Here is a 16,293-nt window from a genome sequence, read left to right as displayed (position 1 = left end):
ACAATAGACTTGTGCTCAACACGTTCACGATCCAAAGACGTCTCTAATTCATGGATCTTCACAAGGGAAGGAGTTCCTTCAAACTGAAAAAACACAAAAAATTTACAAAAAAAAAAAGGAAAGAAGAAAGGAAACTGACCTCAGCAATTTTGGCTTGAGCCTCAAGAAGAGAAGCACGAACAGTATCAAGATCGACAACCTTCTTATGAGCAATTTCAAGCTCAGCAGTCAAGTCAGAAACCTGCTTCTTAGAGGATTCCAAAGCAGCCTCTAACCCAGGCACCCCAATGCTTTTCTCTTTAGCCAGTGTAACCCTTATCCGCATCTCCATTATTCTTTTAGTATAACCCTCAACTAATTTATTCAATCCGGCAATTTCCTCCTGACTATCATGGTAAAGGATGTTAGTATCCACAAAGGCCTGACGGAGGGAAACACCCAACACCAAAGTCCAGTACAGATACGTCCCAAATTCCCCAACAAGGCAGGCCGATAGCATGGACTAAACATGAGAAAAATCAGCAGGAGGAACAACTTGGGTCAGAAATTCATGGGCAAGTTGAGGGGTATTCACAGAGGAGTTAACTGTTAAAGACCATTTATGCACGAAGATTTCAGCAGGTAGTGAAACACCCGACGTCGGATTGGAAGAAGTCTCAGAAACAACAGGGTTCTTACCCTTTGGACCGGTCTGGGGAACAACGGGACTCTTACCCCTCAGATCAACACCAGCAAGAATAGGTTCAGCAGAGTCATGAGCAACACTGGTGAGACGGTTGATGTGCGCTAGTGCATCTTCATCGTCACGGCCATGGAATAGATTACTCTGGATAAGATTGGCTATGACATAAGATGGAATCTGCCATGAATCAAATAAACTAATTTTAATCGGGAAAAGATTAATCGGGTTTTACTAATAAACTAATTTTAAACTAATTTAAACTAATTAAGATGACTAAATTTAGAACTTGGACTTAATTCAGATGATGATGAGATAACTACCTAGGCTAGAATCCCCTAAATTTCAGTTGTTAATTAATCGGTAAAATATTAAGTTATGGACTGGGATCGTAAAATAGACACTTAAGAGAAACCCGAACAGGACCCCTGACCCTTCTCAAGAGACACCTATGGGTTTCTAATAAGTTTTAACACACACACCAGTATTAAAAATCAAGTTTTCTTACGGTCACCTAATTATTTATGACTTAGTTCCTTCATACGAAATCCTATCTTACAGTGCGGATATCAAAGGCAGTTTAATATATTTAATTGATTCAATAGACAGTAATTAAATAATCAAACCTAGACGGACTCCTTACGAAAAACTAAATCTAGCAAGATCAAATAATAAAGATCTATCAATAACCTAGCACGTTACAGATTTAGGTTTAGTAGTACACTTCGGTTTATTTAATTAATAATTATTATTCCTATGATCTAATCGTGAATCAATCATAAAATAGTCAAAAACACAAAGTAGATGACCTAATAGCAACCTATCATAATGACAAACAATAATCAAGACAACTATGGAATAATAACAATTAATCAAACAATCCTAAATATCCATACGCATCAATTTAATATAATTAAACCTTTTACTAAATCAAAAAACCATAACGATAAATAAATCCCAAATCAAACACGTCAAAGTAGGTTCATCATAAACCACGACCGTCTATAATGTTTAGCCTAACATCATAAAATCAAACAAAACAAACTTAAAGGAAATCACGGGGAAAATAAATAAGAACGAAAGAAAATAGGTGATAAAACCCGTAGTTTTCGTTCTTGATCGATTGGCACTTCACCGGCTGATTCCTTGCCTTCAAACCCGCCAAATATTGCAATCCTAAGCTCTAGAAAACTCCAAGTCTGGCTCTGGTTCGCAGGGTATGGTCAGGATTAAGTTTAGGGGTGTTTATATAGGTTTTCTGGGCCCAAAACTGATAAAAAACGAAGAAAATTCAAGAATCTGGGTGCCCAGAGCGCCGCGCGGAAGCGTTTTGCTTCCCGGTCGCGCGGTGCCGCGGGCTTGGGTTGGCTGACCGGTCCGGTTCGTTTCCTGATGTGGTCCGGTTCAATTCTGATACAGTTTGGTACAATTCTGATGCGGTCTGGTTCAACTCTAATGCTCCGGTTCACCGGTTTGGCTTGTTTTAGCTCTTTTTTTGCCCTTTTTAACCATGAACAAGTCCCGGAACCTACATTATTCAAATAAATTAGTAATTTACAAATTCTAATAAAAACCGAATGAAAACTAACAAAATATTATATTAAATATACAAGGGAATTATATATATTTAGCATTATAACAAATATCCTCACAATTATCTCTTTTTCGTCCTTAAAAAAGTCTCATTGCAATGGGATCAAAATTGGAGAAATACAGTCTTAAAAACATATAAGGTTATCTTAAAGCTCACATAAACGTAAAAACCGCGATTGCCAATATTGTTGTCCACTTAAACCCAGCCACTAGCCTATCATGCCCCTACGCACATTAAGCATTTAAGTTCATGTGATATCAAAAACCTATGTTTCTCACACTTTTAGAGTTAAGATCCACCTACCCCATCTCTAGCATAGTAAAGACAATTAAAAATAATCGAGTTGAAGCAAACTGGTTCAACATATCACCGTAAGATAACAACCCCTTAATGGTAAGAAGAAAATACATTTAGATGGAATTAATGGATAATAGGTCAAGTGAGGTCATACAAGCATGCCCTAAATATTATTGGACTTCGTCCTATATGCGCCCTAAGAAAATATTTATTGACTAGAAACTTTCGAGCCCCAATAGTGTATCCTTAGAATCGCCATCCCCTTGGTAACACGTAAACTCTCAGTCTCGTCTAATATGTGCACTTTGGCCTTTTTTTCTATTTTAGAGAATGCTTCTTTGGCATTTTTCATTACATAACTTTTCTCACCTTTTCTTTTCTTTTTTTTCATTTTTTCTTTTTTTTTATTATGCACTTAGGCATCTTTTACCTAAAAATATATAACTAAAGACTAAAGCTCGTATAAATTTGGACATTTGCGGGGCGCCACCACTCTTTATTTATTTTCATAAAACGGAGTGGCGTGCTAATTTTAAAGTGCATTCAATTCTCACCACCTTAGTGTAATCAGCTTATGGTAATACTCTCTATACCTTATCGAATTTCAGCTTCACTATCCCCCCTTAAGATGAGAACCCACAAAATCTAAGATTAATTAGGTTTATTAAGAATATGCAATGGAAAACATTTCAAGAATAGTTGGGCCTACCGACACATCCCAAGCTTAGTATGCTTTCTTTTAATATCTTATTATTACTAGTTTGAAAAACCAATTCCCGATAAATATCCTCATCTCCCATTTATGTGCAAAAAAGACAAAATCAAGGGACATTTTCAAAACCTTTTTTTTTTCATAAAAACCATGACTCAAATGTCCTATCCCCACACTTAAATTTTGCATTGTCCTCAATGCAAGGATAAGGACGAAAAATAAAAATACAATCAGAATACAAAAAACCAAAAACAAAAAATAAAAATAAAAATAAACAAGCAAGATAGATAATGGAAAAGACTTAGCTGGTAATATGCGCATGAAAATTGATGCTAAAGTCTTCTTCCATAAATTCCTTCCAACTCCGAACATGCTCATCAAAACGGTATCTCCTTTTCTCAAACACGAAAGGAAGCGACAAAAACAACAAACAATATCTTAAAATATCTTATCAATTCGATAGATGTACACATTTAAGTATTTTACCAGACCAACCAACCCACCCAATATATATAAACATAAAATAATAGTAGCAAATAATAAAAAGTATACAGTTCGGCTGCTCCATCCCCACACTGGAATTTATCATTATACTTCCTGGAGGTCATTTTTCTAGCTCTCTCAATCCTACAAAAACTTAAAAACAAAAACAACTACAAAAATCTATTTTAGTGACACGACAAGACTCAAAAATAAAAATGGAATAACTATACAAACTCTACACTTGAGTTTTCACTCAAGACACTCTACTATGTAAGCTACTCGGCTGTCCAAGTGGAGATTCCTCCACCACGGTCAAAATCCATGGTCCTCTAAGAAATTGCATCACGATATGACCATTCATCTTCAATCTTTCCAAACTCCACAAAATTTTGCAGACCACCACCTTTCTCTCTCTCTATCAAACTCCATCGACTCTCGAGAACTCGCCACCTCTCTCTCCTCCTCCAAACAAACTCTGACGGGACGGGAGTGATCAAGACGTGGATTCATGCCCGGAATAAAAGACTCAATTGCATAAACGGAATGACATGGATCAATGAGACCGTCTTGAAAACTCAGGTGTCTCATGGATTTAGCAACATAAGTGACACTATCGTCGCCGGCTCTAAGAGTGATCTTACCATCAAAAACATCAACGAGTGCCCTAGCAGTACACAAGAATGGACGACCTAAAATAATAGGAACTCTCTTATCGGCCTCCATATCTAAAACCACAAGATCTACGGGGAAAACTAAATTATCGACTTTCACGAGCAAATTTTCATGATACCCCTAGGGTACTTCACCGAACGGTCAGCTAAAGATAAGGTCATACGAGTGGGTGTAAGTTCTCCTAGGCCTAGATTTTCAAACAACGAATATGGCATTAAGTTTATGCTAGCTTCTAGGTATGCTAACTCTTGGCACGAGGTATCCCTACCAAACAAACATGGAACAGTAGAAACATCGGGATCGGGTAACTTTTCGGGTACCTTATTGAGAACTACTGTCGAACACTCTCCATTCGGTGGAACGGTCGAAAGCTCCTCCAGACTTTCCTTTCGTTTAAAAAGATCTTTCAAAAACTTGGCATATTTCGGCATATGCTGGAGGGCCTCGATAAACGGAAGATTAATCCTAAGCTGCCTAAACATATCCAAGAAGTTCCCGTATTCTCTACGAAATTTCTAATTCTTAAGACGGGCTGGATACGGGACACGAGCATGATCTATAAGCAGTGAAGGCCTAACCTCTCTCGGTTTCTTCTCTTCACTCCCTCTAACTATGGGCTCACTGGTTGGTGCGGTACTTGCTGGGTCTAGCCTAGGTTGCACCCTCCCAGGAGTCTCCATCACTATCTCCTCATCAACTAACTCATTTCTCTCCTCTACCTCAATCTCTCTCTCCAGACCTAAAACCCTACCACTACAAGTAGAAATGTCATTTAACTGAGCTGCCGGATTTTGCTGAGTGGAACCCGAAAACTGACATGGGGGTCTCTCATCTAAACTTCGGGCTATATCACCTACGGTTCTCTAAAGATCTAAGAGTGCGGACTGGTGATTCCTTAAAAGCAAATCATGATCGGCAAATTTTTTCTGAGTTTCCTGATCTCCAACTAGGATTAGCTTCATCATCTCCTCTAACCTACCAATACCACTACTTAAGTCCTACCCATTACTCCCACCTTGACTACTTTGATCCCACTAAACGACTGATTCTACCCCGGTTAAGATTTGAATTTGATTGGAAACTAGGGGTGTACTGGAAGAACACCAATTAGTTATAATTATTGCTTTTATAATTGTTCCAATTTGAATTGTTATTTCCGTTAAACGCATTGGGAACCCTATTCTGCCCTCCTATGAACTCTACCTGCTCCTAACTCATCAACGGAAAATCTAAAGTCCCATACCCCCCTCTACACAACTCACACTTATCTATCTTAGCCTTAAGTTTTTTAATCTCACTGGCTAGACTCTCTAAGGCAGTCGCCACACTAGTATCCAGATTAACCTGGTGCACACCTTGGACAGATGAGGGTGTACTAGTGACGGGATTTGAATTCCATGACGTGGCTTTTTAGCAGACTCGGACTGGGCAAAACTTTCAAACAATTCATTACACTCAACTACACTTTTCTTATCCATTAAATTACCTCCAGCAGTAGTGTCAAAACGAGCCTGAGTCTCATATGTCAGCCCATTGTAAAACTTCTCAACAAGGGCCCACAGAGTAAGACCATGCTGTGAACAACGGGCCAGTAAACTTTGAAAACGCTCCCAAGCTTGATAATACGGCTCGTCCGGCTCCATATGGAAAGAATGAATCTGATCTCGGAGACGAGATGCTTTGGCAAGCGGGAAGTATTTCTTCAAGAAAGAGGTGCGCAACGCCTCCCAAGTAGTGAATGCTCCAGCAGGTTGTGAATTGAGCCAAGTGGCGGCACGACCCGTAAGTGAAAACGGGAACAAATGGAGGAAAATGGCATATTGACTAGCACCTTGTAAATTGAACATTCAGAGCACACTGGTGAGACGGTTGATGTGCGCTAGTGCATCTTCATCGTCACGGCCATGGAATAGATTCCTCTGGGTGAGATTGGCTATGACATAAGATGGAATCTGCCATGAATTTGGGTTATCGATTACGGGGGTGATGATGGGCGAGTGATCTCCGTTGAAACCCTCGAAGGCTTGTTGGATAACGGTTCAGTAGTCGGCCATTTGAATATCGGAAACTGTGTGGTGATGACTTCGGTGGAGAATCTATGATGATCGGTGATGATGAACTGGCTTCTGACTTTAACGGAGGTGGTCCTTGCGAACAAAGATGTGGCATAAACCTAAAAAACACACAAGACCAATCAATAGACTCTATTTAAATACTAAAATAAAACTAAGAATAAATAAACTAATCTTAAAATTAGACTAAATTAATTAGACTCCTACGACTCAAAAGACAAAACAAAACAAGTAGCACGTATGTAGCAAGTAAATCTAATCAAAACTAATAACGCAATAGCCAAGAGTCCCGGGCAATGGTGCCAAAAACTTGATGTGCTAAAAGTAGTCTAATAAAAACACGCTAATCTAGACACTAAGTAATAAATTCTAAACTCTTAACTAAACTAAAACTACTAACCGGCAAGTGAACCGGTCGACTCTAGTACAGCTAAGTAAGTCCAAATATCAAACCCACGAGACTCTTTTAACTACATAAACTAGCTAAATTATACTCAACTACATACACGACTATTTATTTATTATTTTTTAAGGGGGGTTTACTAATAAACTAATTTTAAACTAATTAAGAAAATTAAAGATAACCAAACTTAGAATTTGGACTTAATTCAGATGATGATGAGATAACTACATAGGCTAGAATCCCCAAAATTTCAGTTGTTAATTAATAGGCAAAATATTTAGTTATGGACTGAGATCGTAAAATAGACACTTAAGAGAAAACCCGAACAGGACCCCTGACCCTTCTCAAGAGACACCTATGGGTTTCTAATAAGTTTTAACACACACACCAGTATTAAAAATCAAGTTTCCTTACGGTCACCTAATTATTTATGACTTAGTTCCTTCATACGAAATCCTATCTTACAGCGCGGAAATCAAAGGCAGTTTAATATATTTAATTGATTCAATAGACAGTAATTAAATAATCAAATCTAGACGGACTCCTTACGAAGAACTAAATCTAGTAAGATCAAAAAGATCTATCAATAACCTAGCAATTTACAGATTTAGGTTAGCAGTACACTTCGGTTAATTTAATTAATATTTATTATTCTTATGATCTAATCGCGAATCAATCATAAAATAGTCAAAAACACAAAGTAGATGACCTAATAGCAACCTATCATAATGACAAACAATGATCAAGGAAACTATGGAATAATAACAATTAATCAAACAATCCTAAATATCTATACGCATCAAATTAATATAATTAAACATTTTACTAAATCATAAAACCATAACGATAAATAAATCCCAAATCAAAACATAACGTCAAAGTAGGTTCAACAAAAGCCTAGGCAGTCTATAATGTTTAGCCTAACATCATAAAATCAAACAAAACAAACTTAAAGGAAATCATGGCAAAAATAAATAAGAACGGAAGAAAATAGGTGATAACATCCGTAGTTTTCGTTCTTGATCGATTGGCACTTCACTGGCTGATTCCTTTCCTTCAAACGCGCCAAACATTGCAATCCTAAGCTTCAGAAAACTCCAAATTCGGCTCTGGTTCACAGGGTATGGTCAGGATTAAGTTTAGGGGTGTTTATATAGGTTTCATGGGTCCAAAACTGATAAAAAACGAAGAAAATTCGAGAATCTGGGTGCCCAGAGCGCCGCACGGCGGCGTTTTGCTTCCCGGTCGCGCGGCGCCGCGGGTTAGGGTTGGCTGACCGGTCCGGTTCGTTTTCTGATGCGGTCCGGTTCAATTATGATACGGTCCGGTACAATTTTGATGTGGTCCGGTTCAATTATGATGCTCCAGTTCACCGGTTTGGCTTGTTTTAGCTCTTTTTTTAACCATGAACAGGCTCTAGCCCAGTGACAACAACAAGCAACAGCAAGAAGCCCAATAGGCCAAACGTTCTAGAAGCTTACTTGGAGGGAAATGGTTTGCGAGGGAAACCACATGCAACACGTCTGATCCAGCAGGTGGCCCAATGCACGCATGTCCCGGGATAAGAGGCAGAAACCAGAAGATAAAGATCTACGAGCTCGTCGGACCAAAGGAAAGCAGAACGGACCAAAGGGCCCGGACAATGTTGATGAACCCGGTAGATAATATGTATAATACTCTCTCTATAAAAGAGGAGAGGAAGAACAATGTAAGGCATTCACTAATAATAAACTGCAACACTTACTTCTTTGCATAACCATTAGGAACCAATCTCCGTTCTCTCTTAAGTTGTTAGGAATCTTACCTCTCTTCGGAATAGGTTCCAACACGACCCATTGCCATCCTTATTTATATGTGATCAACTTTACTTATTGGCCAAGTGTTTAAATGTTACAAATCATAACAATTGATGAGAGTCAGTGATTATAAAATAATTAGTACATACGATTATAAAACAAATGTAGCCCAGACAAATTATTCTAATGTTCTTTGAATCTTAGCTCATCGACTCACGTGATTTGACAAACCACGTAGAAAAGGTGTATCAGAAATGAGTTGGTGGCATTCAAGATTTGAAACGGGGCCTCGTGGGTTGGGGGGGGGGGGGGGGGTTGACGGGACCTTTAGTCCAACTTTGATAGTGCCTTGTTCAAGTTTTTCAGTATCCACTCTTCCAATCTTTTTATTCTATCTCAATAGAAAAGCACTAGAAGCAAGACATTTTGATTCATGCTTTCTGTTAGGGTATGGGATTTTCACAAATTCCGATTCATGCTTTCTTGATTATCAAATGTTTTTTATTAGTTGATACCAATTTTGTTGTGCATTAGTTTCATAGAATATGATTCATGATGGCGTAGGTGGTTACTCCACCAAAAGGCTAAAGCCTCAAAACCTAAACAACCAGAATACTTTAACATCTTCAATGATTAAAAGGTTAAACGCTTCAAATAGACAAACGACATCTTCTAGGTGAAAGTGATCTCACAACTCGCAAACCAAGGAATGACCGTGACTTTTGGTAAAAAGGAAGTCATCTCATTATCCAACGGATAATAGTTCTCCTTTGTCCGAGAGAGAAAGTTCTCCTCTACGACCATCGAATGGCGAAGGCTCTCGAGCCCCTATAGATGTTCACGTGCCAGCCAAGTCCAACTCTCTTCGGCTACATTAAGGTACCTCCGGCACCCAGGTATATGAATTAACAACTTTACACTCACCCTTACCTTACTACACTCACCATCGAACTACCAACTTACTCTCATGTTGGATATGGATAGCAGAAGGCTCTCTCCTACGGTGAGCTAACGATTGTGTTTGTTTTGCAAAACCTTCTAAGCCTTCAGCCCTAGAGTTAGCGATACTATCCGGTGTCACTCACTTATTGTAGCAACAATTCATATTAATGGTTTAACGAGACATCCAAAGTCCACAAGCTCATGTGAAAGTGTTGTTTCCCATGTTTATCTAGAAATTATTGACACTTTGATTGTTATGTTTTTGTTGTGATTCAACACAATTTAAAATTTTGACCTGTTTTAACCAACTCGCTCTTTTCCCCCACTGACAAAAAGTCATAGATTCGTCACCGGGTTGAAGAAACATTTATAAAAGTCTAGACATCATGGATAAATACAATGGGATCAGAATCAAATGCAAAACAAAGATTGTAGTCAAAATCCGTAAGTAAAGATGCAAATCATCAGTCGTTATATCTTTGAAAACGCCACGTGGGTAAAAGTTTAAGTTTAAATGATAGATTAGTAATATTTTTTTAATCGGTTTGGCATATTTAACCTTTCCAATTTAAAACTGAAAATGTTAAACATGTCCAACCAAATGGTTAAAAGGTAATTTACTATGTTATTTGTGTGTACCCTATTCAATTTCTTCATCTTTAGATATTGTTTTTTCACCTTAAATCATACTTCATTTCATTTTTCTATATATTGTAGAACTATATGTGAGGTTTAAAAACTAGACCCAACTAAAGCTAAACTATAGATTTAGACCTACTCCAATGGATCAAGAATAAATCTAAATGTTTAGATATAGATTGGTCTAGTTGGAAAAGTTCTCGTTCTCCAGCCTCTGCTAGCGTCTGGATATGTTAGATGTTAGTTTTGTGGTTTTTTCATTAAAATTTCTTGTTAAAAAAATAATAGGTGTTGCAAGTAGTACCGTTTAAAAGATGATCAATATAATATATAACAAAATTCATTTTTGATTTGTAAAATAGTAATAATTTTGGTTGAAATTCTTTTAAAAAACAAAACAAAAAACAAGAACAAACACTATAATATATTGCAAAGAAACCAACCATATTCATCTAATGCCAACTTAAACAGCCCATTTTCAAACCCATAGTCACAAATTCACAATACCACTGTTTTATTTCAGTTTTAGTAAATTGATCCTGTAGTAGTGTCATTTTTAAATCCCAAATTTTATGAAAAATTCATCTTGATGTCTTCTCTCAAGTGCTTCAAGACAAGACATGTTAGTATCTAAGCAAACAAGCATTAGCCCATATAATCCTCACAAATCTGCAAAATAAGTTAATAAAAACATGATCACTATATATATATATTTCAAAATAAAAATTGTTAACAAAAAACATTTAAGTTTGAAATAAAAACCAATCAAAAAGTAAAGAGATAAATAAGAAGTATAAAAATATATATATTTTCCACTACACTCATTAACATTTTTTTTCTTTTTTTCCTAATCAGAAAAACCACTTAATTTTCCTTAAATGAATATTATGAATAACTGATATCCAAGCATTATGAAACTTCTAATTTTCTTTACATGTTATTTCAAGTTAAGCTTTTTAAAATAATAAAAACATTGCAACTGCAATTTGTTGTCCGCTTACACGTCTCTCTGTTATAATTGAATGTTTTTTAAAAATAATAAAAGATATGGAATAGTTCGAGCTTAAAGAAATAATAATATTTTTTTAAGAATAATCACTATATACAATCAAGTTTTATGAATTTTTTTTATTTGTGTCATTTGTTTTAAAATAATTATAAAAAAAATTAAAAATCAAAAGATCATAACTTTTGTGGTTTTTGTAGTTAAATAAATGTTTGAATTTAAATGGCATCTTTCATAAGTGAAACATACCATTTGAGAAAATCTGTGAGATGGAATAGTGCAAAGTACGTTTTTATTTCAAAACAAATGGATTTTTTTATTATTTTTCTTTTTTTGTAAAGCAAGAGAAAATTGATACACAAAATCAATTTTAACAAGAAGTCAAGAACCATTCAACATTTATATTTTCAAAACATATATGAAACAATAAAACAACCTCAAAAAAGAAAAAGGCAGATAAGCATGCAAGTATGCATGCCCAAATGTAGAAACACCATGTAAAAAGTGTCTCCATCTATTCACTATTGGACGGATTGTACTTTATGCAGAAAACACTAGTACACTATGCATAAGAAAGTTGTACCTTCTGCAGTAAAAGCTGTACCTTATGTTATTTCTCTACCTTGTGGCCAGAAGTGACTGGGATACTTGCATATTGTTTGTCCACCACCTCAATTAGCTTATTAGCTATAGCACTTGCATAAACAGAGGACCCTTCACAAATCTGCACATGTCATGTAAATCATAAATAAACCTTTACGCAAATAGTTGTAAAATGTGCTTAAAAAGTTGTACCTTAGTGTTAAATAGGTAGCTATAGAAGTCACCAATGAGACCACCAGCAACATGATGTAGATCCAATGGTAAATCATCAAGCACTTTTGAAACAAGTAACAAACAATTAATTCTCTTTTGTTGTACCAATTTTATTGTAACCTCATCATCAATGATTCGAACATCGATTTCGATGTTTTTCGATTTCCTTTGTAGCCATGAACTTCTCATGGTGGAAGTTGAGTTTCCATTATAACCTTGCTGATCATGACCAATATCACCACCACCACCACCGCCATTGGCATTGCTTCGGGTGTAAATGCTCTCAACATCTAGTGTTGAGTGGTCTTCGGCTTTGTGTTTTTTCATCCTGCCTCGGTTGCATCGCTTCCTGTCGACCAAAATCTTCAGTTCCTCGACGGTTCTTTTGAGTTCGTTGATGTATTCGATCCCATCTCCAACTATTGATGCGCGATCAGCCTTTTGTTCGTGTTAATTAGACATGAAAACAAGTTTGAAATGAACTAAAATGTTAAAATGTAATCAAATTTATTAAAATATTAAGGATTTGAAAAAGTTTTACATGAATCAAAATTTTTAATTCTCATCATATTCACCTCACAAAAATTGGTTAGTTTGTAAATGAGCTGAGCCCGAGCCAAGGCAAGCTTGGGTCGTGGTCTTGCTTTTTAAAAAAAATTTAACTAGCTTGTTGCTCGTTTAGTTTAAAGCCAAAATATTAATATATAAAATTAAATATACCCAAAAGTATAACACAAATTTTAATATATATATTAGTTATAAATTATTTATTATATTTTTTGTTTTATATATTTCATTCTCTGCAAAAACATAAAACTATTTTTTCAAAATATACAAGTTGGCTCGTCTCAGTTGGTTGCAACCATAGTACATGATGTACAACACAAAATTATAAGCCAAGAGTATTACACAAGTTTTATATGTATATAAATTATAAATTCTCTTCCTTAAAAATTTACATAATGTGTACTAAAAATATAACTGTTTGATATAAATCAAGTATTTGTAAAAAACTTAAATTGTATAAAATAAATGAGTTGGTTATACAAGCCATAAGCTCCATAAGCTGGCCCGAGGTTTTCCACGAGCCAAGTTCGAGCTAAACAAACCAAACCAGAGCCCAGCCTGAGTCAACCCGCCTCGTTTGTGTCCGTATCAACGGATCAAAATGATCAAATTTGTCATACCTTACTGGGATTTGGAATCAACTGCTTTAAGGCTTCAAACTTGCCTCCCATTTGTTGCCTCCTATGTTTCTCAGTGGCAAAATGTTTCATATTTTTAGTATTATTATTATTAATCCCTTTCCCATTAATATTAATAATCCCTGCACCAAACTCCAAAACCCCATCCCCTGCAACAAACAACCTACTCTGTTCCCCTCTTTCCATATTATTTTCCATTTCCCCCAAACCCGTCAAATTAAACCCGTTCGGTAGCGAATTCAACAGTTCCCGAAACAATGGAGGCTGCGGTAGCCCCGGGTCGTACAATATTTGACCCGAATTCTCAATTTGGGTCGGGTGAGAAAAAGGTTTTGAAAAACAGAGTGATGATGAGCATTTGGATAATTGGAAAAGATTGAGGAGATCTGGTGGGGTTTGAGTGTTACCCATTTGATTCCAGTTGATTTGGTGGTCAATTTGATGATCAATTTCGATGTTCATGAGGTGTTGTTGGTGTTGGTGGTGATGAAGGTGGTCTGCAGGGGCTCCAATGGCGGTGAAATTGGGGATCTGGTGGTGGTTAATGAGCAATCGGTGATGATGGGTTGCAGTGTTTGGGTCGAAACAAGCGGTTGATTCGAACATATCTGGGTTATCCAGCATTTTGTTTGAAAATTGGTAACAGAGAGATGATAATAATAATGAGATGAAACAGGGGAAGAAGAAGACTTGTTTGAAATGTTGAGAACTTGAATGATTGATGGTGATAATATTAATTTTTTTGGGTTTTTGGGGTTTAAATGAGAATTTAAAGATACCCTGATGTAGAAATTGTCACGGAAGCAAAAGGAATTGCAGGTGTGTGTGTGTGTGTGAGAGAGAGAGAGAGTGAGAGAGTAGGTTGGGAGTAGGGGACTGGAAGTGAAGATACAAATCATACAAAACCATTTATTTATATGAATTTGGTAAATTGTAAGAAAATATTTTATTTTATTACATTTTTAACAAAAAAAAAAATATGTGTAATGTGTTTATTATACTTGATGTAAAAAATATATAATTTTTTACACGACACGAGCGTAACCTAAAGTTGGTATATTTAAGTTTAGTATAAGCATAAAGGTCAATTGTGGATTAAACACTTAGTGTTACTTGAATGGCTAGTGTTTTGGTCGGTGTTATAGGTTTGATTCAACGTGTTTATTTGTAAAGTAAAAAATATATATATTTACGTTATAACATAGCCCTAATTGAGTTTTCTTATTGTAAATTTGTAATATCATAGTATTGATATTTAAAAAAAGTAAATTTAAAATTAAAGGTTTGAGTTAAACAAGTATTTTTTATTTTGTTTAACCCTTGATTACTCGTGTCATGTTCGATCGGGTTCGTGTTTTTAAAATTTTTCGTGTTTTAAAAATTTTTCGTGTTCTAATGTAATGTTTGGATTCGTGTCAAATTTTCTTGCTCAGCCCATCAAACAATAAACAATAACTTATTTAGTGTGTCCAATTCAATAATATAAAAGTTAACGTTAATAAAATTTAGTCCAATTTATATCTGAGAAATGTGAAAATCAACGTAGTTGTTGACATATAGTGCCAAATTTAAATGTGTGTTGTTTATATATATTTATTTAGTAGTTTTATAACCCGTGTAATGTATGTGAAGCTCAAAGAAATGCAGTTAATATGTATAAATTAAATGATTAACTTAAAAAGACTATATTTTATCAAATCAAATAGTTTAATAAGTCCAAATTATATTTTCTAATTGAATATCCATACGAATACGTGGTGTATTCTCACGCAATTTTTTCGTAATTACGAAAAGATACACATAGTGATTTTATAAGTTGTAAATTTGTAATTATACGTTTTAATGGAATAGCGAATTTTAACAAGAGATAATAAAATGATTCATTATGACATAAAATGAGAACATTATATGTAAAATTAGCATGACTAAAATATGTTTTGTATTACAGATTTGAAAGAAACGAATGAGAACTTCATGGATCCATGGAGGTTAAATGAATATGTGAGCATAAAATTGTTATTCATTCATAATTTCTTTGTATTTTTGTCTTCTTAAGCATATAAATATCATTTATTAATTTTTATTGCATTCATCTTCTACATTAAAAAGTGTTTATAAATTGATTTAATAAAAAAAAAGTGAATTTGATTTCATTTAAGATATAAATATTTTATATACTGAAATAAAAATAAATATCCATATATTTTTAATCTCTATAATTAGGTAGTTAGTTATTTGATTAAATGATGGATTGATATGTTTAATTACATTGACATAAATAAGTTTTCATTAAAAATAGAAAAACAGTTTGAACGGGAAATTTTGCTAAGAACGAATCTATAAGGGACATATGTCCACAATTATTTTGCTTTATTAGAATAAGTAAAGGTAGATATGTTTATTGTGAATTTGTAGCTTCAGTATTAATATTTTAAAATAAAATAAAACAAAATTTTCGAGTTAAATAAGTTGTATTGGTGTCAAGCCTTGAATATTCATGTTCAGGTTCACATGTATGACACGATTTACATATTTCAAATCGTGTCAAGTTCTGGGTTCAACCTTTGGCCAGCATGTGGTAGTGTGGTACCCATTTGTGCAAATCAGTTTTATTTATATAAAAGGTTTTGTTTTCATTTACATCGATACTATATATAAAAAGAATCTCAAAGACCTCTTAATTTTTAAGAGGTATAAAATTTGTTACTAATTTTACAACCTTTGTTGCTATGTCTTAAGATGATTAAGAGGATATTATAGACTTTTTAATCAATGTCACCCACAAACACATTAATTCTTTAAATTACAATTACATTTTTTTCCCCTTCAATTATACTACTCTTTTGTAAATTTAAATAATAGTTACCTTTCTACCCCCTTAAGTTTACCCATTTATTTGACAAGTTTATTTAGTTTTTTGTTTTCTTCTATATCTTTTAGCATATTATGTATTAAAAAAAATCGATCGTACCGTTAC

General features: G+C 34.9%; 1 protein-coding gene across 3 annotated transcripts in view; it reads right to left on the bottom strand.

Annotated features, from left to right (window-relative positions):
* The window catches only part of LOC143538167 (transcription factor bHLH10-like), a 47,313-nt gene extending 33,125 nt beyond the window's left edge, over positions 1 to 14,188 (bottom strand). Inside the window, exons 1-4 of one of the 3 annotated variants that reach the window (XM_077031776.1) lie at positions 13,299 to 14,188; positions 12,091 to 12,549; positions 11,900 to 12,019; positions 10,905 to 10,958 (exon numbers count right to left, since the gene is read on the bottom strand). In XM_077031776.1, the coding sequence (XP_076887891.1) occupies positions 11,906 to 12,019; positions 12,091 to 12,549; positions 13,299 to 13,940 (1,215 nt within the window). In that variant the 5' untranslated portion in view covers positions 13,941 to 14,188 and the 3' untranslated portion in view covers positions 10,905 to 10,958; positions 11,900 to 11,905. Of the gene's footprint in view, positions 1 to 10,904; positions 10,959 to 11,658; positions 12,020 to 12,090; positions 12,550 to 13,298 lie in introns of those variants that run through there. The other 2 variants (XM_077031775.1, XM_077031774.1) reach the window with 2 other exon arrangements.
* Positions 14,189 to 16,293: the final 2,105 nt, after the last annotated feature.

The sequence above is a fragment of the Bidens hawaiensis genome, unplaced genomic scaffold (genome assembly GCF_021521415.1).
Source record: "Bidens hawaiensis isolate Kalapana, Puna unplaced genomic scaffold, B.hawaiensis_p1.1 tig00011507_1, whole genome shotgun sequence".
Taxonomy (NCBI): Eukaryota; Viridiplantae; Streptophyta; class Magnoliopsida; order Asterales; family Asteraceae; genus Bidens; species Bidens hawaiensis.
The sequence above is the reverse complement of the archived record's forward strand: the minus strand, read 5'-3'. Positions and strand labels throughout refer to the sequence as shown.